The following is a 23,408-nucleotide window of genomic DNA, read 5'->3' as shown; positions in this document are numbered from 1 at the left end:
CAGTGTGGGACACAGCCTGGTAAACAAATAGGGACAAATGAGGTGCTGATATACAGCATCACGGGCTTTTTTTTTTTTTTTGGTGCTTACTAAAAATAGAGCTCTACTCTAAGCAAGCGAGTTTGCTAAACACATGTGACATTCAGAGACGTTGCCGTCTGTGTTGAGTTAAGGACAAGCCTTAATGAGCCTGCTTTGTGCAAATAGCGTCTCCAGGTGCAGCTGGAAAGGTGAAACGAGGGCTGAGTCGAGCAGTGGCCTCGTCGAGGGAGGAGCAAGAGCTAGGGAGAAAGTTGCCTGAATCATCCTTTACTATTGAACACATGTCATCCCAGCTTCCAAATTAAAGGCCGTCTGTTCTTAAGGCGCCCTCAGCTTTTGATCAGAAGTTGTTTCGGTTGCTCTTTGGGGCCCCAGGGACGGTAGCCCACCGGGCTCCTCTGTCCATGGGATTTCCCAGGCAAGGATACTGGAGTGGATCGCCATTTCCTTCTCCAGGGCATCTTCCCGACCCAGGGATAGAATTCGTGTCTCCTGCGTTGGCAGGCGGATTCTTTCCCACTGACCTCCCAGGGATGCCCTTGATCAGAAGTAGAGGCTCTTAAAATCTTAATGCTGTGCTATTTGAGTTGGTGCCCAAGGCTTTTTAGTCCTGTAAGATGATGGGATTGAATACATTTGAGAAATGCAGCTTTGGTGGCCAGTGGTCCTTAATCCTGGCTACAGACTAGAATCTTTCAGGCATACCCAGGACCCATGAAGTCAGAATTCTTGGGGGTCAGTTCACTTTTGCTGAGAGTCACGAGCAGTACACGGCAGGACAGGCTTCGAGCCCAGGCAGCTGGGGTCCTGAGTCCCTGTCCTCAGCACTACAGTTCAGCCAGAATCTCACTGACCCCAGCTTTCCTGGGTACCCTTAATGCCAACATGGGCTGCATTCACCCATGATGTTTTGGTATCTATGCAATTATCAGTGGACTGTTCACTGCTATCCTAATGGGATTATACTCATAAAATATGCAACAAAAACCCAAGTGGGGAAGGACAGAATATAAACTGGGGTTCTGCTATTTCTGTATTTCTCTCTACAGCCCAGTGGATTGTCGTGCATGCCTCCCGGGGCACGTGTCCGCCCCCAACTCCACGGCCATAGGCCTACTGAGCCAGAGCAACAGGACTGAAGTCAGGAAATCCCGGCTTGAAATTCTGACTTAGGTGTCCATTACTAGCTTGGCCTTGGCCAAGTTGAAGTGCCGGGCATTGGCGAGCGCGCAGTAAACCATCGCCTTATAAATGGATGAGAAGTTGCATAATCCCCGCTGAGTGGTTTGCCTCCAGGCAGGTGATTTTGATCCTCTCCGCTTGTGTTTTCTCATCTGTGAGATGGGGGTGGTCAGGTTCCCGCAAGGCAGTGTGACTGAGTGCGGGCAGCGGGGCTGCGTGAAGGTCGGACGGCAGGCTGGGAGCAGGGTGGTGGGCTCTGAGAAACCGTCGGGCTCACCCACCTTCTTGAGAGCGTTGGGTCCTTGGAGGGGAAAGTCTCTGCCCTCGCCTTTAAGGAATCCTGAGCCTTAAGAGGGGCTTCCTTGGTGGCTCAGAGGTTAAAGCCTCTGCCTGGAAGAGAAGATGCCTTTTGGAGATGAGTCACTGGCCGAGGGGCTTCAGCTGGCATTGCAGCATGATACCTAACTTACATGCGATTTGCATGCATGCTTAGCTGTGTCCAAGTCTTCGTGATCCCATGGACTGGAATCCACCAGGCTCCTCTGTCCATGGGATTTCCCAGGTGAGAATACTGGAGTGGGTTGCCATGTTCTCCTCTAGGGGATCTTCCCGACCCAGGGATCGAACCTTGCCTCCTGCATTGGCAGGTGGATTCTTTACCACTAAGCCACTGGGGCAGCCCTCTGTAGGGGGTCAGTTCTGATGAAAAGCTTGCCCGGGGCATGGGTCCCTGCCTCAGCCGCAGAAGTAGGCCAGCTGCAAAAGCTTTCTCAGTTGTCCAGACTCTCAGGCTGCAAGGTTCCCTGAGGCTGCTCCTCAGGGTCCTGCCCCGGCGCTGCGGACCCCTGACCCTGGGCCAGGACGCGGCAGCCTTGGGAAGTGCCGTGTGGTGGATGTCTTGTGGCTTCCCCCCACTAAGGGACTTCCTGTCTCCTCTTTCCCCAGCACAGGAAACAGCCACAGGCGCCCCAGAGCTTCGGCCAGACCCGGCTTCCCTGGGCTGGTGCGAGGTTGGGTTTTACTGATTGTTCCCAAACCGAGCTCAGGGAAGAAGGCAAGACTCGCCCTGGGGCTCTTCCTGGGCTGTGTCAACTTCCCTACCTGGAAGAAAGCCCGCGGCGGGTTCCTCCAAAGCAAGAGGAACGGCCTGTGACGTTTTCCTAAACTTTGTCCAAAATGTGGAAACGTAGAGACGATGGCATCATTAGCTGCCGTGTTCCCAGCACCCGGTCTCTATGGTTACCTACTGAAGGCCAGTCTTATGTCCCCCCCTCCTCAGTGTGTGCTCTGCATCACCACTTCTGCTTGCTTTAAATCACATTGCAGATGATAGAATATTTTATTAATAGATTAGGATGTAGCTCTCAAATATAAGGGCTCCTGAGAAAAATCCAATACCATTACCAAACCTAAAAAGCTGTATTGCGTGCTAAGTTGACTCAGTCGTGTCCGACTCTTTGCGACCCCATGGACTGTAGCCCTCCAGGCTCCTCTATCCATGGGGTTCTCCAGGCAAGAATACTGGAGTGGGTTGCCATGCCTTCCTCCAGGAGATCTTCCTGACCCAGGGATCGAACCCACATCTCTTAAGTCTCCTGCATTGGCAGGCGGGTTCTTTACTGCTAGCGCCACCTGGGAAGCCCCCAAAGCCATAATCTTTAATTTCAAACGTCCAGTGTTTAAACTTACTGCATGTCTCACAAGTGTCTTTTCATGGTTAACTTGTTTGAACAAAGATCCAGACAAGACCCGAACATTGTAAATCATTGACGTGGCCATTAGATCTCTCTTACTTTATAAAAATCCCCACCAGTCTGTTTTCTTGCCTTTGTTGAAGAAGCAGGTCATGTTTCTTGCACTGGCCTCCGTGTGACGGACTTTGCCAGTGGTGTCCCTGTGGCACTGTTGAGTCTTCTTCTGTCCCTTGCATCTCTTACAAACTGGCATTTAGATCTGAAGTTCTGTGCCGTAGACTTTGAGTGCTGTTTTCTTCTGCAGAGAAATATATCCAAGGTAGAGAGGACGCTACAGGAAGAGCAGAGAGATTGCTTTTCCTGAGTTGGCGTTTGGGACCATCTGTGCGTCCTGACCTGAGGTTTTGAGAAAAAAGGGAATTTTCTCACTTGGGCCTGTTTCAGTTACTAAGATACTAAGTTTCTAAGAGGCAGTGCTTCTGCGTGAATTTTAATTGAGCCACGCCTGAGTGAGCTTTCTGAAGGTAAGAAAGGTGCCTGCAAAAGCTCAGGATTTATAAAGGTCCTTATCAAAACAAACCTTCTTGGGCACGCTGAGAAAGGTGGACTGTTAAACGAGCGCGGGGAGGGGTGGGGGAGCCTTGACGTCTGCAGTGCTTGCGTACGTTATTGTAAAGACCACAGAAAGGGGCTGTTTACCTGCATGGTCCTGAGAAGGTGGGCTCCGGGTGTGAAATCCACAACCCGTGACCTCATCTCTGTTGCCATGGAGAAAGGAGGAGGTCATTAATGCCCGGGGTCGGCAGGAGCCTCTGATGAAGTGTACCCGCCCCCGGGGACAGGGCACTGAAGTGAAAGCTCCTGGCGATGAGTGTAAATAAAGAAGCCATCTGTCAATTAGGCATTAATTTTAAGTCTCTGCCCCTGGCCAGGGGTTCCAGGGGCCCCACTGTTTTCAAGGGGAAGTTTACACTTGCATTTCAAGTTGGCTAAAAGAAAGGTGGAAACCAGCTTTTCACGCTGTGTCAGGAGTTGCGGGGCTCAGTGGGCACAGCTCTTTGAGGCACTGGCATAAAGGTGACGGGGGTCTTGGCCGAGTGAGTTGGAGGAACCAAAGCAGAGAAGGCGGCCGGGCCCCTGCCTGTGTCTCCTTGCGCAGGGCCTTGGCAGAGAGGCGGGGTAGCCACGCGCACCCCACTTCAGAGGGAGGATTATCTGAGGTCTGTTTCTGGTTGATTCTTCTGACCAGATCTTTTCTTCTTCTTTTGGCAAGGAAGTCACCGGAGCCCCTCTCTCTGCTGTGTGCCTCATGACAAATGGGGAAAGACTGTCCTCTCTTAGAGAAGGGCCTCTCTGAAGCACAAATCCCACCTCAGATGGCTGTCTTCCTGAAAAACGGAGGCAGGGTGGCATGGTGACTGGATAAGCCAAGGCTGATGTCGGCATCTGATGGACTATTACACGGCCATGAAAAAGAAACCGTAACTGCATATGATGTGGTTAAATCTCAGACATAAGGTTGAGATTTACAGCATGTACATGTACATTCCATACAGTTTTATGTCATGGTCACAGCAGGCAAAGCCAGGCCATAGTGAGGGAAGGCAGGCGAGTGGGTCCCCCTGAATGAGGGTTATTGGCTGGGTGTGGCCACTAGGGAACCATGTAGCAGGATTGAAGTGTTCTGTATCTTGAATGGTGGATGCACATTTGTAAAAAGGCGCCGAGGCCTTTTAATATCTTATGGCATCTAAATGATGTCTCAATTTGAACCCCAGCTCTGCCCCTGGTTTCTTTCAAAAGGTTTTTTTTTTTGATGTGGATCATTTCTTAAAAGCCTTTATTGAATTTGTTGCAATCTTGCTTCTGTTTTATGTTTTGGTTTTTTGGTCGAGAGGCATGTGGGCTCTCAGCTCCCCAACCAGGGATGGAAGCGCCACCCATACACTGGAAGGCGAGGTCTTCTGGACCGCCGGAAGAGTCCCTGCCCTGACTGTTCTTGTCCCTGGGGCTGAACCCCCACCCCCCTCAGCTTCCCTGGCCCCCTCGGTGACACAGAGGAGTAGATGGTACCTGCCTTCCTGGTGCTTGTCAGCCTCGTGGTACACAGGAGAGCTCGAGGCGCAATGAATGAAGGCAGATGGGAAGGTCTTTGAAGTTCTTGAAAGCATGAGGGCCCCATGGAATGATTCCACCCGGTTCTTTCCATCCCAGTTTGAGGATGAGGTGGGGTTTCATGTCTATCAGATGCCTGGGCCCTGCCCTCCCATCCGGAAGCTGAACTCGAGGCCTGCAGATTTCACACATCTCTCCACTTCTCTCCAGAAGGAGGACATGCAGGTGCATGTGGATTTGCAGACAGCCATGCCAGTAGCCAGTCTGTAAGACTTGGAGCTGGCACACTGTCCTGGGTCCTGGGTCTCGGGCGCCTGGCCTCACAGCAGGCTGCCTGGGAGGCAGGACCCAGCGCTCCTTTCTGTCCTGTCTGAAGGCAGACAGCTGTCTTAGCCGGGGCAGGGTCAGCAAAGAGCACGGCAGTCACGGTGGCTTTTTCCAGTGGCTCCACGTCGAACGAGACAGGATGGTAAACTGCCTTCTTTCCCTTGCTGGCATCTCTGGACCTGACTTAGCTGGATGGAATTTCTCACCTCTCACGCCCTGCGTCTGTGTGTGTCATTTCTGAATGAAGGGTGTGACCACCTGATTCTCCCCGTCATCATTAACACACGATTCATTGATCGGGAATCCAGTTACTGCCCGCATGTGTGTCTGCTGGGGGCCACAGGGGCATGGGGGGCCTGTTGGAAAGTTTGCTGAGCGCTGTATGTGTTACTCAAAGCGCAATCTGTGACTTTTCAAAGGTCTTTCCTACAGGTGGTGCAAGCCGCCAGATGCGAAGTCCATCCAGCTTCGGCTCCTCTTGGCGTTTCCTGCAGCCCCTAACACACAGGGCTCATGAGAGCCGAGGGATGGAGGGGAGGGGCGGGACCCCCAGGACCCCCTCCCTCCCGCTTCGCTTCTCTCCGCCCTCTTGCTGCACGTGCGGCCGCCAGGTTGTAGAAGCTTCACTCCGTTGCCATGGCAACAGACTGTGATGTCTCAAACCCAGGGCCCGGGCCTCCCACTACCTCGGGGTGTGAACGGTGGGTCTGTCGCTTCAGACAGGGGTGGACCTCGGCTCTGGGGCTCGGCCGCTGGGCCGCGGGGCGTCCGGCCTGCGGCCGGATCCTGGCTCCTCTCCTGGCGTCGTCGTTGAAGTCGAGCGCCCTGGCTCGCGCGGCCCCTCCCCCTCCTGAGGACAGACGCCTCCTGGAGCTTCCTGAGCTGGCTTTCTATTTTAGTCATTCTATTCTGCTTCCTGAAAATTCCACCAGCTTGTCCTCGGCGGAGAGAAGATGTTCTCTCGTTGTTCCTTTTTTCAAAAGCAATCTGTTGGCCGGTGGGTTGGCGCTGGCGGCGGTCTCAGACTTGGCCGTGTGTCCTTGAGGGTGAGCAACAGGAGGGCAGGAGCTGGGCAACAGGAGGGCAGGAGCTGGCAGAGAGCTCCATGTGGCCTGAGTGAGGTTTTTAAATAATCGTTGACTCAATCCTGGGGCAAACGGAGGGATTATGAGTATTCCAGAAGAAAGGAATCTGTGTCGTCTGTTGTCTAGGGCAGCCTACCTCCTCATGGGGCTCCGGAGCAGTTCCTGTCCTGGGGACACCTCAGTTTTCTGTGTTGGGGTGAAGGCGTCACGATCCAGGAAATATTCCCTTTTGTGAGTTACGGGGCTGGAGGAGCTGGGCTGCCTGAGACCGAATCCGGTTTTGCCACTTAGCAGCTGTGTGATCTTGGGCAAATTAATCACCCTCTCTGAGCCTCACTTTCCCCTTTTAGAAAATGAGGACCCTATCATCTGCTTCGAAGGGTTCTTGTAAGACAAACGATGCTGCTAGTGCTGCTGCTAAGTCGCTTCAGTCGTGTCTGACTCTGTGCGACCCCATGGACTGCAGCCTACCAGGCTCCTCCATCCACGCGATTTTCCGGGCAACAGTACTGGAGTGGGGTGCCATTGCCTTCTCCCAAGACAAATGCTAGTGAGTGTTAAATACATACAGAGCGCTTCTTGGTGTGGAGTAAAAGGTGGAGACGTGTCACAGTCACTTGTTGCGGTTACCTTTGTTCTTCAGTCGCTCAGTTACGTCCGACTCTTTGCAGCCCCATGGACTGTAGCACACCAGGCCTCCCTGTCCTTCACCATCTCCTGGAACTTGCTCAGACTCATGTCCATTGAACTTTAGTGAGAGTTAGTTGATCAGCTCCCAGGTAGCCCAGAAGAAGGACAAAGCATGGAACGAAATGAGTGTCGGAGGCATTCTTTACCTACTCCACATATTTTCTGAAGGCTAGCAGAAAAAGAGAATCCAAAGTGCTGACCGATCCATTTTATTTTTATAAAGGTTTCTTCCCTTTTTCTTTTTTAAAAGAAGTCCCTGGTGGTGGGGTGGGGGGGCTGGTGTGTGTCACACTTTAAGTTGTAAAATAAGGGAATGAAAACAGAAAGTGTTAGTCACTCAGTCCTGTCTGACTCTTTGTGACCCCAGGGACTGTAGCCCATGCTCTGTCCATGGAATTCGCCAGGATACAGGAGTGGGTGGCAATTCCCTTCTCCAGAGGATCTTCCTGACCCAGGGATCAAACCAGATCTCCTGCATTGCGGGCAGATTCTTTACCATCTGAGTCACCAGGGAAGCCAAATGAAAGCAGATAGAGGGTAGAATTTTCAACTTAAATGATAATTCTTTCCATAATAATGATACTAACATCCCAAAAGGCCTTATTTATCGAGCGTTTATTTTGTGTGTTTTGGATTTCGTGTGTGTGAGATGAAGTGTCAGGTGGGTATTGTCACCAACCTCCGCCCCGTATTATGCATGAGGACTCAGAGGACCCCAGGTCACACAGCCGGGGTGCAAGGCTGTGGAACGGGGGCCTCAAACACCGTGTATGGACCGAGACCCGGATCTCCATGCAGACGCCCTGCTGCGGTGGGGCTAGAGTGGCTGCCGCGGCCTTCTTGTCTTCCGGTTCCAGAGAGTGGCCAGAAGTCTCCCCAAACGTTCTTAGGGCCTGGATGTGGGGTGAGCCCCTGAGAGCCTGATGGGATAGGGAGGGCGGTGGTGATGTGGCCTCTCAGATGTCTGTTGCAGAAGCGGATTACCTTCCAGGGCTCACAGGGAGCCGACGTCTCATTTCTGAGTCAGTTCAGGTGTGACTCATGGGCTGATGTTCCCAGCAGTGTTTGGGGCCTTGGCCATGTGCAGGCCCCGGGGGGAGGCCCCGGAGCAGTCGGGCCTGGAGCAGGGGTTCCCAGCTGGAGGCGATTCTGCCTGGCAGGAGAAGTTTGGCAAGCCTGGGATGCTTCTGCTTGTTCAAACTGAGCAAGGACTGGGGATGCTACGGACGTCTGGTGGGCGGAGGCCAGTGTGCTGCTAAACATCCCAGAGCCTCCACAGCAAGGAATTTTCTAGCCCCAAATGTCAATATTCTAGCCTGGAGAAGTCCAGGGATTGTATAGTCCATGGGGTTGCAAAGAGTCGGACACGACTGAGAGACTTTCACTTCACTTAAATGTAAGTAGTCCTGAGGTTGAGAATCCCTAGTCTCAGGTCTGCTGGGTTCAAGTTGCATGACCTCAGGCAAGTTAATTCACCTGTTTGAACCTCAGTTATCTTATCTGTAAAAGGGGAGTAAACAGCGCCCATCTCATAGGTTGTGGGAATTAAGGAATGGACTACTTGTAATGTACTTATATCAGAGCCTACCATATAAATTCTCAATAAATTAGCTGCTGCTGCTGCTGTTCTTATTACTGTTATTATCATTGACCTTAACCTGTCTTCAGAAAGCTCACAGTCTAGTAGGGAGACAGAGAAGTGAATCTGAACTTGATAGACTTCCCTACATGACTCTGTTCTGGCAACACTGCAGAGTCTAGTGTCTGAGCCAGCCTAGGGAAAATCAGGGAGGGCTTTCAGGAGGAGGTGGCCCAAGTGAAATCTTAATGAACAAATAGTGGCTTCTTAGGAGAAGTGAGGACAGGAGGTATGGAAGGGTGTTCTGAGCTATGGGAATAGCACATGCAAAGGCATGGAGGCACAGAGGACCTAGAGCAACAACCTCTGAATCCCCCATCTCTGCTCCATCCTCTGTCTCTTTCTGAACACTGATGTGTGGAGTGTGGGCCAGGTGCCTCCCACGGCACGTGGGGTGGTTTTATGCTCTCCATGGGCACATTACATAAGAGGGCCATCCTCTTGGCAAAGCTGCTTCCCTCTAATCTCCTTAGAAGGAGTGAGGTGTCAGTGTATCTTTAACGCCTTTCTTTCCTGACGTTTGCCATTTCCTCCTCCCACTTCCAGCTTTGGAAAAAATGTAGACTTTCTGGGGTCATGGTAATGTCCTACATCTTGATTATGGTGATGGCTACCAGTGCATGGAACATTGGGCAAAACTCATTGAACTCTACACTCAAAATCCGTATGTAGAAATGATGCCTTACTTACAAAAAATGAGCATCGAGGAGGAAAAAACAGTGGGCCTGAGGCTGGGAGCCTTGGGCTAGCAACAGTGTCTCGCTTGAATTTAGTAACTTTTATTTGGATTGTATTTTTACCCTCCCTTCTATTTATGGAGGTGACACTGATTTTCCATTTGTGGCAGCAGTGTAAAGTTTCCTTAAAAAAAAAGTCATATGCGAATGAATTTAAATAGAAATATTAAGTAAATAATATTCACTGGTGGTACGTGAATATAGCAAAGATCATGCAAGTGGTAAGAAAAGCAAGCTCTTTGGAAACCCTTCTGAGAGAATCGGGTGCTTCTGACATGAAACAAACTTGGCCCAGGGCTGCGTGGGCATGGCGCGGGCTGCAAGGGAGCTGTCTGCAAGGGTGGCAGCTGTTTACAGAGACACAGCGAAGAGCCCTAGCTACTTAAAGAAATAGCTGAACGATGAGCCTTTTGTCTGTGAGAATTACTGTCAAATGCCCAGGAAACTGAGAATTAAATAATTATAAATTACCCCCATATTCCTTGCTTGTGCGTAAACTTTCAAAATCCTGGGGAGAGAAAAGAAAGAGACACTCTGCTGCTTGGATTAATTAAAACCAATGTAAATGCTTTAAGTGCTTTTGCTCAGCAGACACTGGCCTTTCTGTTTTTCATTGCTGCCCAAGAGTGTGAGGGATGTGTGTTTTTAAGTTTTCTGTGACTTTCACATCAGCCCGAGGAGGGTGTTTCTGCTAAGAGGTAGCTCGGTTTTTCTGATAAGGCTGGAATTTTTGCTAAGAGGCTTTCTGTGTTTTCTTTTGCAGACTGTTGTCAAACATGGATTTGACCTGGATCTCCTCCTAGATTAAAAATCTATGCTCTCTTACCCCTCAGGAAGGGTGTGTGTGTGTGTGTGTGTGTGTGTGTGTTTGCAGGCCCAAATGCAAGTTGATAATGAAGTGCAGCTTTACGAGAACCTTAGACCCTACAGACTCTAGCTAGAAACAATGAAAAGATTTCAGAGCGTGAAGCAGCCAAGGAGACAGACTGGGTTTAATATTGTCCTGTTCCAAACGAGGAGGTCGAGACCTAGAGATGGTGGGGGACTTTTCCAAGGTCACATGGCTAGTCAGTGGCAGACAAGGACTGGAACTCAGGCCCCTGCTTTCCAAACCAGGTGTCACTACTCGAGACCATCTCATGTCACCCTGCTCCCCTTGGAACGAAATAAAATAAAAACATGTCTTTTGAAAATTGTATTTCTACTCTCAACATAATACAGAAATCGGACTCTCCTTTCTGCCTCTGGTCCTCGTTATTAATACTTAGTTCTTCTCCTTGGAGGAGGTCCCTGTTACCTGAGACTTGCAGAGAAAACCCTACGCACCCATCAGCATTGTGCGTGTGTGTGTGTGTGTGTGTACACACTCCCCCTCTGTTTCTGTCTTATGCATACTGTGTGCATCTTTAACACTGCTGCTGCTACTAAGTCACTTCAGTCGTGTCCGACTCTGTGCGACCCCACAGACGGCAGCCCTCCAGGCTCCCCCGTCCCTGGGATTCTCCAGGCAAGAACACTGGAGTGGGTTGCCATTTCCTTCTCCAATGCATGAAAGTGAAAAGTGAAAGTGAAGTCGCTGAGTCGTGTCTGACCCCCAGCAACCCCATGGACTGCAGCCCACCAGGCTCCTCCGTCCATGGGATCTTCCAGGCAAGAGCACTGGAGTGGGGTGCCATAACACTATCTGGTGGTTATTATATATCAATGCAAAAGGAACCTTTTCCACCCTTTTATAGCTGCATTATATCTCTCTGTATGAATGACAGAATTTAACCCATCCCCAGCCAATGGATAGAAGGTTACTTCCAGTTTGGGGGGATTAAGAACAGGGCTGGACTAATTAAACTTATAAACACATCACATTGCACACAGGACTGTACCTGCAGGAGAGATTTCTGAAAGTGCCATTGCGTGGTTTCAAGTGTGCATGTTTGGAGTTTTGATACTACCCAATCACCCCCTCTTGAGGTTCTGTCTGTCTACCTTTTGGTTTGGATGTTAGCATCTTTGAGTAGCAGTTTAAATATTTCGTGCTTTATTCAGCAGACTGACAGTATTTTTGGAGGGCCTGCTTTGTGGGCGATCCTGTCCAGGCGTTAGGGGTCCAGTGGGGGCTGGGAGCTGGGGAGAGGCTGAAAATATAAACAAGTAACTGGAGAATTACTGAATTAGAATTGTGAGGAGTGCAGTGGAGCAGAGCAGGGACATGTGCGTGGGGTCTGATCTCGTCAAGAAGGCCAGAAAGACTTTCGGGGGTGTGTGACACTTTAGCAAAACTCCACTGAAGGAGCGGCCTTAGTTACCGAGAGAAAGAGGGCTGGATGGAGTTGGGCAAGGAGCTGTTGAGCCAAGGGAACAGCAAGTGCAAAGGTCCTGAGGCAGAAAAGAGCTTGGCACTTCTTGAGAAGAACAGCCAGCGTGGCCAGAGTCCAGAGAGGAGAGGCTGGAGAGGCAGGCAGAGGCTCCGCCTGGCCGGCCTAGTTGAGGTTATCCTTACCCCGGGAGCTATGGAAAGTCATTTCTGGGCTCCCACCTGAGGAGGGGCACCACCCGAACCCTGTAAGATGAGCTCAGCTAAACCAGATAGCACTTCCTCCAGGGTGGTCGGCCCAAAACGGGCACAGAGGAGGAGGGGCATCCCCGTTACAGCCACCAATCCTGCTGTTACAGAGCAAAAGCCAGCCACAGGCTCTGCGTGAACAAAGGGGCGGCTTTGTTCCAATAAAGCTTTATGGACACACACAACCAGCTTCCGTCCATGGACTGGAGTTCGCCTGCCCCTTAGCAGGATGCGATTCTCTAAACAGATATCTGATGTGACATGAGCTGCTAACGGGTTAGTGGAGAAAAGGTGGCTGGGAAACGGGGTTGGGAATGATCTTTTTGATGGGCCGGTCACAGGAGCTGCGGACTGAGCAGGCGGGTGAAGGGCAGCAGCCAGGTGGAGGCTGGGGAGAGTTCAGGGAGAGGGAACTCCACAGCAGGAGCTGCTTGAAGAATGGGGGACAAAGTCAGCAGGGCTGGTGCTGGGTGAGCCTGGGGAGAGTGGGGAGAGGTGGGTGGGGAGACAGGCTGGGGCCAGCCCGTGCTGAGGGCTGGCCTGGGGACATCTCGGGGACAGCCTTTAAGCTGGATTTCACTTTACAGTGGACATTTCAATAGACGGCTGCTTGGAGAGCAGACCAGAGGGGGCGAGTGTAGAAATGGGGAGACCAGGGAGGGAGCAACTGGCTCAGTGGGAGAGGGTGGTGGGAGGGGGCGGCACGATAGTTAATTTGTTTCTCTTTTAATAGAGGAGTCAGACTTAGCTGATGGATTGGACTTAAGGGCATGAGAGAAGAGTAGAGGCTGCCCTGAGCAGCAAGAGAGGGTGTGTGTGTGTGGTGGTGGTGGTGGGGTCTCCGTTGACTCTGGGAGCTTGAAGGAGGGGCAGGATGGGGTGGTGGAACAAACAGTAGTTCCCTCGCTAATTTACCCTCCAGCCCTGGCTTCTTTCGAGATGGCAGCAGAAACCTGAGTTAGGCAGCCACCATTAAAGAAAAAATCGAATCACTTTGTATCCACTGATTTTACTAGTTTGGGAGCTCTGTAGTTATGGCTGTCTTTTGGGGGCCGAATAGCTAGCTCATCTGTGGAATTTCCAGTCCTGTTCGTTCTGTATTTGGGTGACTCCCTTCCCCTCCCTGGACCTCAGTTTCCTCATCTGTAAAATGGCATGAGATGAGACACGGCTTGTGAGTCTGGGCTGGAAATGAAGCCGCTTTTTACACGTGGGCACAAACATCTAGGATTTGAGCCTGGAGAGGGCTCCACGGCCTCCAGAGCTGGTGTGGCCACCCCCTTGCATTCCTGTCACTGTATCACAAGGGTAGGATGATCAGATGGCCTCGGTCGGTGTTTTTCGAACTGTGGGTCAGGACCCCCCCGATGGGACAGGAAATCTGTTTAATGAGTTATGACCAGCATTTAAACAAAGTAACCCCAGACAGGAGGATAGATAAGAGTACATGGGGTAAGTATTGTTCGGGGAAGCTTTTGTTTAGTTGCCAGTGAGTATGATGGTGTGAACCGAATTGTGAAATAAAAGGGCACCTCCTCTAAGGGACAGAAGTTTGGAAGCCTTCGGGCGGCCAGCCTTCCAGGTCTCTGGCTGAGGCTGCATGGCTCGGGCCAGCTGTGCTCCTGTGCTAAATCCTCCCCGCTTTGGTCTCTGTTCAGGGAATCTGGGATCAAGTCACCTCAATTTCCTTCTGTGAGAAAAGGAGGTTCTAGCTTTGGGGTTTGGCGCAGTGGGGATTAAAAAAAAAGAAAACAGGAGGCAAAACCCAACCTGTGATTGTTGTGCATCAGGACTTGTGTTTTAGAGGCTTAAAAAGACCCCTCCTTCCCTCCTTCTCTTTCCAGAGGAACCGAGTGCACATAAGGTGGCCAGCCCACCCTCCGGACTCTACCCCGATGATGTCCTGGACTATGGCCTCAAGCCATACAGCCCCCTGGCCAGTCTCTCTGGCGAGCCCCCCGGCCGGCTGCGAGAGCCGGATAGGGTGGGGCCCCAGAACTTTCTGAGCCCGGCCAAGCCACCGGGGGCTTCGGGCCTGAGCCCTCGGATCGAGATCACTCCATCCCACGAACTGATACAGGCAGGGGGGCCCTTCCGCGTGAGAGACACTGGCCTCCTGGGCGAGCAGCCGCCCCCGCCGGGGGTGGCGGCCAGCCCGAGGTTCACGCTGCCCGTGCCCGGCTTCGAGGGGTACCGCGAGCCGCTTTGCTTGAGCCCCGCTAGCAGCGGCTCCTCTGCCAGCTTCATTTCCGACACCTTCTCCCCCTACACCTCGCCCTGCGTCTCGCCCAACAACGGCGGGCCCGACGACCTGTGTCCCCAGTTTCAAAACATCCCTGCTCATTATTCCCCCAGAACCTCGCCAATAATGTCACCTCGAACCGGCCTCGCTGAGGACAGCTGCCTGGGCCGCCACTCGCCCGTGCCCCGTCCGGCCTCCCGCTCCTCGTCGCCTGGTACCAAGCGGCGGCATTCGTGCGCCGGGGCCTCGGTTGCCCCGCTGCCCGCAGCCTCACCCCAGCGCTCGCGGAGCCCCTCACCGCAGCCCCGGGACGACGGCGCCCCCGCCGGGTACCCCCCCTCGGCCGGCCCTGCCGCCCTCATGGATGCCTTGAACAGCCTCGCCGGCGACTCGCCCTGTGGGATCCCCCCTAAGATGTGGAAGACCAGCCCCGACCCGTCGCCAGTGTCCGCCGCCCCGCCCAAGGCTGGCCTGCCGCGCCACCTCTACCCGGCCGTGGAGTTCCTGGGCCCCTGCGAGCAGGAGGAGAGGCGGAACTCGGCCCCCGAATCCATCTTGCTGGTGCCGCCCACCTGGCCCAAGCAGCTGGTGCCGGCCATTCCTATCTGCAGGTGAGTCCAGCTTTGGAAGGGATTTACTCCGCGGTCCGGTTTTAAGAGGAGGTTTTCTGGTGATGAGCATGGGACTGAGGGTGGGCTGGGCTGATTTTCAATTCTAGCTCTCTCTCTGTTCTTGGCTGCCAGATCTCGAAATTCTCTGGGGAAAAGAATCTCTGAGTGGCAGTGTTCCCGTCTCTAAAGTGGGTGTAAGTGTACCTGACTTCCTGGATGGTCCCAGGGTGCCTGTGACTGCTCCTAAGGCGCCTGGCGTGTTCATTCATTCACTTATTTAACAAGTGTATATCAAACACCCACTGTGTGCCAGGCACTAGCAACAGGTGTTGGGGAGAAAAGGGTGAACAAAATGGAAAGAGATTCTGCCTTCGTGGAGCTGACATGCTAGTAAGCACAAAGGTAGCCTCAACACATGGAATTTACTATCTTTCTACAATAAGAACTGAAGTTGGTAGGCATCTACTGTGTGTTTCAATATCGCAGTCAGTGATATAGAGGCCCTCTGAAAATGTGGGAGCCAGAATCTTCAAGGAGCTTCAAATCTTGGCAAACTGCAGTGTGCAGACTTGGGGTCTCCCAGTCTGGACCTGAGTCCTGGCTCTACCCCTCACAGGCTGTGTGATCCTGGGCATGAGTGTTGCTGCCATCCTGCTATGCCCAGGTCAGGCATCACTAGTCATGCAGGGTTCTCTGTCCTTGAGCACCTTTTCAATGCTATGCCCAAGGCGGACATTGCTAATCAATCAGAATCTTCGTTCTCATTGAGCACCTCTCTGGGCCTGGTTTCATTACCTGTGAGGTGAGGATAACAACAGAACGGACCTCATTTATTCTTGTTGAGGATTAGGTGAGAGAATACATATCAAACTCAGCATAGAACCTACAGAAGTAGGAGCTCGTGAAAGAGACAGCTGTTACTGTTATCAGGGGAATCTTATCACTGCAGAGGAAGCACTTCGTTGCTTCCTTGTTGATGAGCTGGCTGCTAGGAGACTGAGCTCCCAATAGCTGTTAGAGTGACGATGCTGGCGATGGTAGTCACCAGCATGCCAGGATGCTTGCTGTGTGCCAGGCACGCTTCTAGCACGCTCTCTCTCTGGATTATGTCAGGTAATTCTCCCCCAAACCTGATTTGCTTATATATTTGTCTTCATTTCAGTGATAAGGAAAATGAGGTGCATAGCAATTGGGAGCAGATGCTGTTTTATCAGGTCAAGAATCGAAGCCTTATGCTGTTACCATTACTCCAGTGGTTTTTAAAGTGTCATTTGCTTTTAGCAAATGCAAGTCTTTTTTTTTTTTTTTTTCAAATGTTAACTGTCAAAATCCCCCTACTCCCCTGCACCCCAGACCAAAGTGGACTGAACGGAGCTTCTGGTCTGACGTGTCCTCCAGGGCAGGTTCTGAGAACACCATGCCATCGTAGGTCAGTCAGTGTCCCGTGAGAAAAGGAGTTTCTGGGTTTCATAGGGTTCAATGACTGCCTCTGTGTAGGGGCTACTCCCAACTGTGGGCAGAATGTGCGGTCATTTCAAAGGCCATCTGGCCACAGAGCTCTGAGGCTCAAGTTTCCTGGAGCCAATCAAGAACAACAGCTGGTGCAGGTTGAGAAACCGGGGCTCAGAGGGGTGAAGCAACACTCCTGTCAGTACCCAGCTAGATCATGATCAAGTTGGAAACCAGAATTTGAGATTCCTGACCCCTTGTTCTTCCTAATCAACTCCTGGATTGATCTCCAAAACATGATTTGTGTCATGATTGGGAGTGAGGAGGAACATTAATGTAAGACACGATTGTGAGGCATTTATCTGAGACTTGATTGTATATGAAACCCTTTCCTCTCTATTACGTGGCTTGATCTGAGAGGTTCTGATGGGTTAGAGTCCTTCCGCCCCTACCAAGTGCCCAATCTGTGCCAGCCCATGAGACATTTCCAAGAGTTTTCTATTAGATTGAAAGGATGGGTCATTCAAAGAAGTCTGATGATGATATTTATCTCAGGGAGTGTGGATAACTCTACAGGGGCTGAAGTTCATGTGCAGAATGTCAGATTCACTCCAGTGGTCTGAGTCTTAAGATTGTATTCCAGTTGTTCTAGAAGCAAACAAAGTTAGAAGTTGGTACTTAGGGATATTGAATTGAATCTTCTACTCACTATATTTTTTGATTAATACAGGGGTGGAGTGATTTTTCAATAAGCCTTAATTTGCTAACTTTAAACAATTTTAAATTGAGAATGTGAGACTAAGAATATATAACACAGAGGGCACCTTGGTTGTAGGCAGAGCTTGAAGGCATCTTGGAACTGTAGCCAAGGTAGAAATAAAGGCACTTTGGACACCTTGAGATTTCAGGGTTAGAGGAACTTCACGGGGCAATGTCATTATAAAGAGTGGCTAGAGATGTGCTTGCATAGTGAGGATGTGAGGATGAGTTGAGTGGTATGTTCAGGTTAAGCTGCAGCCCTGATGGAGTGTGTGAGGTTTTCCCCTCTCCCCTTGGAATTGCTCTAAGAGAGAAGGAACAGAATTGGCCTCATTGCAAATGCTTAATTAAGTCCAGTAGCTTCTGGCAGTTCTGGACTTAGCAGGAAAGACCATCCTGATTAGATTAATGTTTCCTCCTACATGTGAAAAATCAGGACACAGTGACCCAAATTCATGCATTTGCAGCTTCAAAGCTACTTTGAACACGCGAGGGTTCCGTGAAATAAAACTGCTTGTTCAGTCTTTCATTTATCCTTCCATTTGTTCATCCGCCCACCCACTGAATATTCGTGGAAGACCAGGCATTGCTCTAGACTCACTCCATGAATTAAATATTTCCTTGGACCTATTTTAAATAAATTAGTAAGATAAGACATAAGGAAGAGGTGTGGAAGAAGCAAGAGGCTTAAATTGGAGCTTTGACTGTGTCTTCCTCTGTGATCTTGGGAAAATGTTTTTAGATTCTCTGGGACTCTGAGTGCATGCTCTAGATATAGACTGTCAAGCCTTCAGTTATCTCTTCAATGACATAATTCCAAGCTCACATCAAGTACCTGTTGTGTGTGCTGGATGGGGTTGAGATTTTATAGTAAAATTAAACTTAATGGCTTGACCTCAAAGATCTTACAACTTTCAATATCATTAATAATATAGTCAGGTTGTCTGACACTACCAATACCATTAATACAGATTGTCAACAGGAAGTAACATTTATTTGAAATATACATTACATGAAAAATAATTATAGCTGATATTTACTGAGCATTTATTGGGCTTAAGCTCTTTCTGTGATCTCAGTGTCTCCACTTCATAGTTGAGGAAGCTAAGGCCTAGGGAGATGGAGGTATTTGCTCAAAGTCACACAGGTATTTGGAGATGGAGCTGGGACTGGAGCTTGGGTGTGTAACTCCAGTCATGCTCTTGACCTTCATTCCTATTTAACTGTAGGGAATCTCAGTGGTTTGGCTCATCCATGCCAAAGCCGGACACCTCCCTGTGGTTAGATGTTCTATACTTGACCCGAGAAGTAATGACTATGACTGGGAAAGGCCTCTTCCTAAATTTATTTTTAATTGAGATAATCAGACATAGAAATAAGAGCTGGGAAAACACTTCAGATGCCATCTAGTCCATTTGTGGTTATAGGAGACTGAGAGTAAGAGTTGAAGTTGCTTACTTAAAGTCACATGGCAGGTTAGTGACCCCATGGGACCCCTGATTTCTGTGACAGTTCCTTGTCCCACACTTACTCCTTTGGGGGAAAAAAAAAAACAAACCATCCTGTAAGGACTATCCTTTAGAGGTGGGAGGTGATATTTTTCAAAATTCCCAGAGGAAAAGAAGATGCAGCAGTTAGAAACGTGCTAGAACTAACATGTCGTGAAATGAGCTTCAGAAATTGCGATGTCAGTCATTCCGTCTTCATCAAGATGGAAGAGAAAACAGAGGAGGAGAAAGATCACCTCGTGAAGAGCCCCGCCGATCATGTCTCAGGAACGTGTGCCTCTCAGCAGGCTGCACCTTACCGGGTGCGGGTGGATGGTTTTCAGGGAAGGGGCCGTTTACATTTATTGAACGGGGCACCGGGGGTCTCACTGCGCGCGTGACCACTCTGTCTGCTCTTCCTTCCAGCATCCCAGTGACCGCCTCCCTCCCTCCGCTCGAGTGGGCCGCTCTCCCACCAGTCCGGCGCCTACGAGCTGCGGATCGAGGTGCAGCCCAAGCCACACCACCGAGCGCACTACGAGACGGAGGGCAGCCGCGGGGCTGTCAAGGCCCCGACGGGCGGCCACCCTGTCGTTCAGGTATGGACTCGCGTTCCCTTCCTCCCGTGTCCTCGTGGGCCACTGGGCCGCTCACTGCTGCGGAGCTTCTGTTTGGTGCTTATTAGACTGCGGTGCGTGTCTCAGCTTCCTATTCCTCGAAGGGATGGGAAGTCTCGGATTGAGTTTCGGACGCTAAAAAAGCCACTCAGAAGCCAGGAAAAAAGTCTTCCTGAGCTGGATAAGGATCGAAGTGATATTCATGCTCTGTCTTCTTCCTTCTCTTTCTGATTGACAAACTACTGTAGCTTTAGTGGGGGTGTTTGGATTGAAGGTTTCTGAAGCCATCATTTTGTGCTTAAATTTTAGGTGAGAGTCCATTAAGGAAAATCAGCATACTGAAAAGTGGGAAAAAGTTAAAACTATACACAGTCCAACTACCTAGAATATATATATATATATATTTAGCCTTTTGATGTTTCCTGTTGCTTGTTTTCTATTCCCAGACATGGCAGTGTCTATCACTGTACATTTATATACTTGATGTTACAGTAGCTTGTACTTTTTTTTTTCTCTTTACATTATACCCAGAGCATTTCCTACTGTTTTTTCCTTAATCATTATCTTTTATGTCTGTGGCTTTTGATTTAACCTCAGATATTTTTTTCAAAATAAGTAGAGAATTTTTTTTTTTCCCTCCAAAATGATCAGAGTATTCTTAATTGTATAGTCTGGTTAACCAGGAACTGATGACTGGTGCTTACCTGCTAACTCAATTAACCAGCCCTTTAATATATTTAAATTAATTTAACTTTTTTTTTAATTTGCCTTAAAGTGAAGGCAAAGTATTTAAAAGTATAAAGTGAGGGCAAAGTATAAAGTGAAGGCAAAATACTTATCAAAATATTCTATGATAAGAATCTGATGGTGCATCAGAACCTCTGAGAGTAGTTGTTAAAAATGCAGATTCTTGAGCATCTGCTGAAGCTGTGTGACATGAGCACAATTCAGACGAAAACCAAACATACAGACCTTAAGCCCTAAAATGTCCACAGATCGCTTTGAGTGCGTGTACCTGGTTAAGGACTTTAGTGATACTAGTCGGAACTTCTAAACCCTGGTAATTGTTTTTCCTAAATCTAACATCACAAGTTTGGGTGGATTTGTTTCTATTCATTGCTTTTCGTTTACCGCACGGCACGTTTTCCTCTTTCTTTGCACGTCTAGTAATTGCTGGCTGTGTGCTGATACTGGGACGGGGATGTGCGCTGGGCATTGTAGAGACTCTTGGTTTTATTGTCTTCCTCTTAAGGTAGTTCAGTTTCTGACTAGTCGCTTTGAACTTTCATGGGTTTGATTTTATTCTTTGTTACGGGGGACCTGTGCAAAGCCCGAGGTGTTCCCCATACCCTTCAACTTCATAGGGTTAGCCAGTAAAGTCCTTCTTTTGTGGATCTAATTGAGGCTTGGTTTTAAATTTTTACTTAAAATTTTTGTTTATTTATCTATTTTTGGCTACACTGGGCCTTCGTTGCTGCGTGCAGGCTTTTTTCTCCAGTTGCAGAGAGCGGAGGCTACTCTCGAGTTGCAGTGCTCGGGTGTCTCGTTGCTTCTCTTGTGGCGGAGCGTGGGTTCCCTGGCGTGTGGGTTGCATTAGGTGAGGCGTGAGGGCCCAGGAGTTGGGGCTCCAGGGCTCTCGAGTGTGGGCTCAGCAGCTGTGGGATGGGCTAACTGCCCCAAGGCATGCGGGGTCTGCCCAGACCAGGGGTGGAGCCTGTGTCTTCTTCGTTGAAAGGCAGATTCTCCACCTCTGGACGGCCAGGGTGTCGCAGACTTGGTTTTAGACTGTGTAAGGGTGGGTCCAAAGTAGGCTTTACTCCAAGGCATGACCTCATTCTTAAGGCCTGGTCTTTTCGGATGCCTTTTGGGGAGGTCACTCCTCTCTGATGGGCTAGAATTCTGATATTCCAGCTCCGCTGAACCTCCAGCTTCTCTGTTTCCCTTTTTACCCTATAGCTGCCTCTTTCTGATAAACCCTGCACATTGCCCCTGTGACGACTCAGCCCAGCCCTTGGTCACGGACTTAGGGGACCCCCCTAGCCCCTTCCCCCTCTCTGATGCTTTACTCACAGAATCTAGCTGCTTCCACAGCCTGGGACTCGGAACCCTGCCCCCACCCCTTGCTCAGCAGGACCTCTGTGTTCTGTTTGAACTCCACGCTCTGCATGCGGGAGGGAGAGTGTCCCCAGGCGGGGGGCTGCAGGGGACATGGGTTCACCTCGCGTGTCTCCTTTCCCTCACGGAGCACAGTCGTATGCTGCCTGCTGTCTAATGCCTGAAAGCAGTTGGCTTATTTTTTCCTGGGTTGAAAAGGCACATCCGTCTTTATCCTTTCATGACCTCCGATCTCAAATATATTCAGCATTGTTTTAACTTTTTATTTTATATTGGAATGTGGCCGATTAACAGTGTTGTGGTATTTTCAGGTGGACGGCGAAGGGGCTCAGCCTCAAATATCCGTGTGCCTGTTCTCTTCTAACCAACCCCCCGCCCTGAAAGCAGTGGACTTACCAACTGTTGTCATATTTTATAGATTATGATGGTAGGGCTGGTCTCATATTATTTGCTCCATCATGCTTGAAAATTGATTTTTAGAAAAGAAAATCTTCATATCGTTATCAAGTGAGGCTTATCTACTCTAGGATGAGAACCTCCTGGCCTGGAGGTGGTGGCAGGGTATGTTGGAGTCAAAGCCTTTGGTTGTAACCGAGAGAGAAACTCATTGAAAGGCAGTGAGCAAAGGGGGAGTGTTTGAGGAGCCTACTGGAGTTACATATAATCAGGTCAGGAGATTCAGCTCAAGAAGAACTTGGGCTGGTAGTCACGAGTCCAAGATTTATTTCTCTGCTCAGTCAATCCAGTCAACAGGTAGACACGTCCTGCAGGAATCTGCTGAGCACCTGCCCTTTGCCATCTGCTTAATGCTGAGGTTCAGTAAAGACTGAGAGAGAAGCTATGGTCTTCTTCTCTATGGAGCTCACAATCTGGGGGTATAAAGTTGCTAACTTAAATAATCATACAAACAATAACATTGCAAACTGTGGCGAGTGGCAGGAAGGAAGCGTGCACGAGGCTCTGGGCGTGTAAGATGGAGGTCAGTGTAGACAGGGGAAGGTTTCCCTGGTAAGATTTCTTTGACGACGAGACCAGGGCTGAGGATGCGTGGTGGGAACAGTAGGTGCAAATGCCCGGGGGCAGAAGGAAGCAAACTACGGCAGAGGAACTTGAGGAGCCAACGTAACTGGACTGTGAAGGGCCGGGGGAGGGCGTGGGTGGCCTGGTCAACCAGTAGGGAGGATTTGGCTTTCATCCTGGCGCAGGCAAAGCAGGGAAGAAACAAGAAGAGCTGGGGGGCTGTGCCCACGGTGTCTGTCCTCGAGGGGCTGCGTGGTGTCTTTGCTCTCTGGTTATTCAGCAACCCTTTGTGGAGCACTGCTCTGTTCCAGGCATGGTTGTAGATTCTGGGATATGGTATGAACGAAACAGCCAGAAACCCTCACCCCCATGAACTCACAGTTTAGCAAGATGATGCAAATAATAGTTAACACTTAGCGAGCACTTATCTCATGTCAGACCCTTTGCAAGTGAGATCTGTATTAAGCTAAATTTATTTAATCCTCAGAAAAGCCCAAGGAAGTAGTTACAGTTAGGTCAAGGAGATGTCAAGGACCTTACTCAAGGTCATAGCTCTCAAATGGTGGACTTAGAATTTGGACTCTGGTGTCTGGCTTTGCCTGCTAGACAGCTTTTCTCATCTTCCACATCTCTCTGCAGACCAACTTTCCCTGCCTCCTCGTTCTCACCAGACAGAGAAGACCTGGTGGAAAGATGCCCGCACCTCCTGCCTGTCAGATTTTCTATGCTGTCTTAATTTTAGTCCCTCACCAGCTCGTTGGAGTCCAAATCCTGACCTTTAGGGAGATCCTAATTGGCTCTGATTAGGAAGGGTGCCACCCACTGTCCAGTTAGCTTGGCCAGATAGGTCAGACCATGTGCAGTGCAAGGCTCTGCTCACCCATTCATCAAGGGCTGGGGCCATGGAAAGTTCCAGAAAAGGAAGTAGACTGCAGATGCAGTTCTGAAGGTGTCCTCTACGCCGTGCCTGGCATTCACGCTTCTCCTTCCAGCAGCTCCCCAGGATCCATCTTTTTTCTTCTTTTTTTTGGCTGCAC

The 23,408-nt window shown here is 50.1% G+C and overlaps 1 protein-coding gene across 1 annotated transcript in view; it reads left to right on the top strand.

The window, feature by feature from the left end:
• Positions 1 to 23,408, top strand: part of NFATC2 (nuclear factor of activated T-cells, cytoplasmic, calcineurin-dependent 2) — a 144,060-nt gene that overhangs the window by 5,848 nt on the left and 114,804 nt on the right. Inside the window, 3 exon segments of the mRNA XM_010835127.1 lie at positions 13,916 to 14,924; positions 19,046 to 19,082; positions 19,084 to 19,218. Of these exon segments, the coding sequence (XP_010833429.1) occupies positions 13,916 to 14,924; positions 19,046 to 19,082; positions 19,084 to 19,218 (1,181 nt within the window).

This window comes from Bison bison, unplaced genomic scaffold (assembly GCF_000754665.1).
Source record: "Bison bison bison isolate TAMUID 2011002044 unplaced genomic scaffold, Bison_UMD1.0 scf7180017864038, whole genome shotgun sequence".
NCBI classification, from domain to species: Eukaryota; Metazoa; Chordata; class Mammalia; order Artiodactyla; family Bovidae; genus Bison; species Bison bison.
The sequence above is the reverse complement of the archived record's forward strand: the minus strand, read 5'-3'. Positions and strand labels throughout refer to the sequence as shown.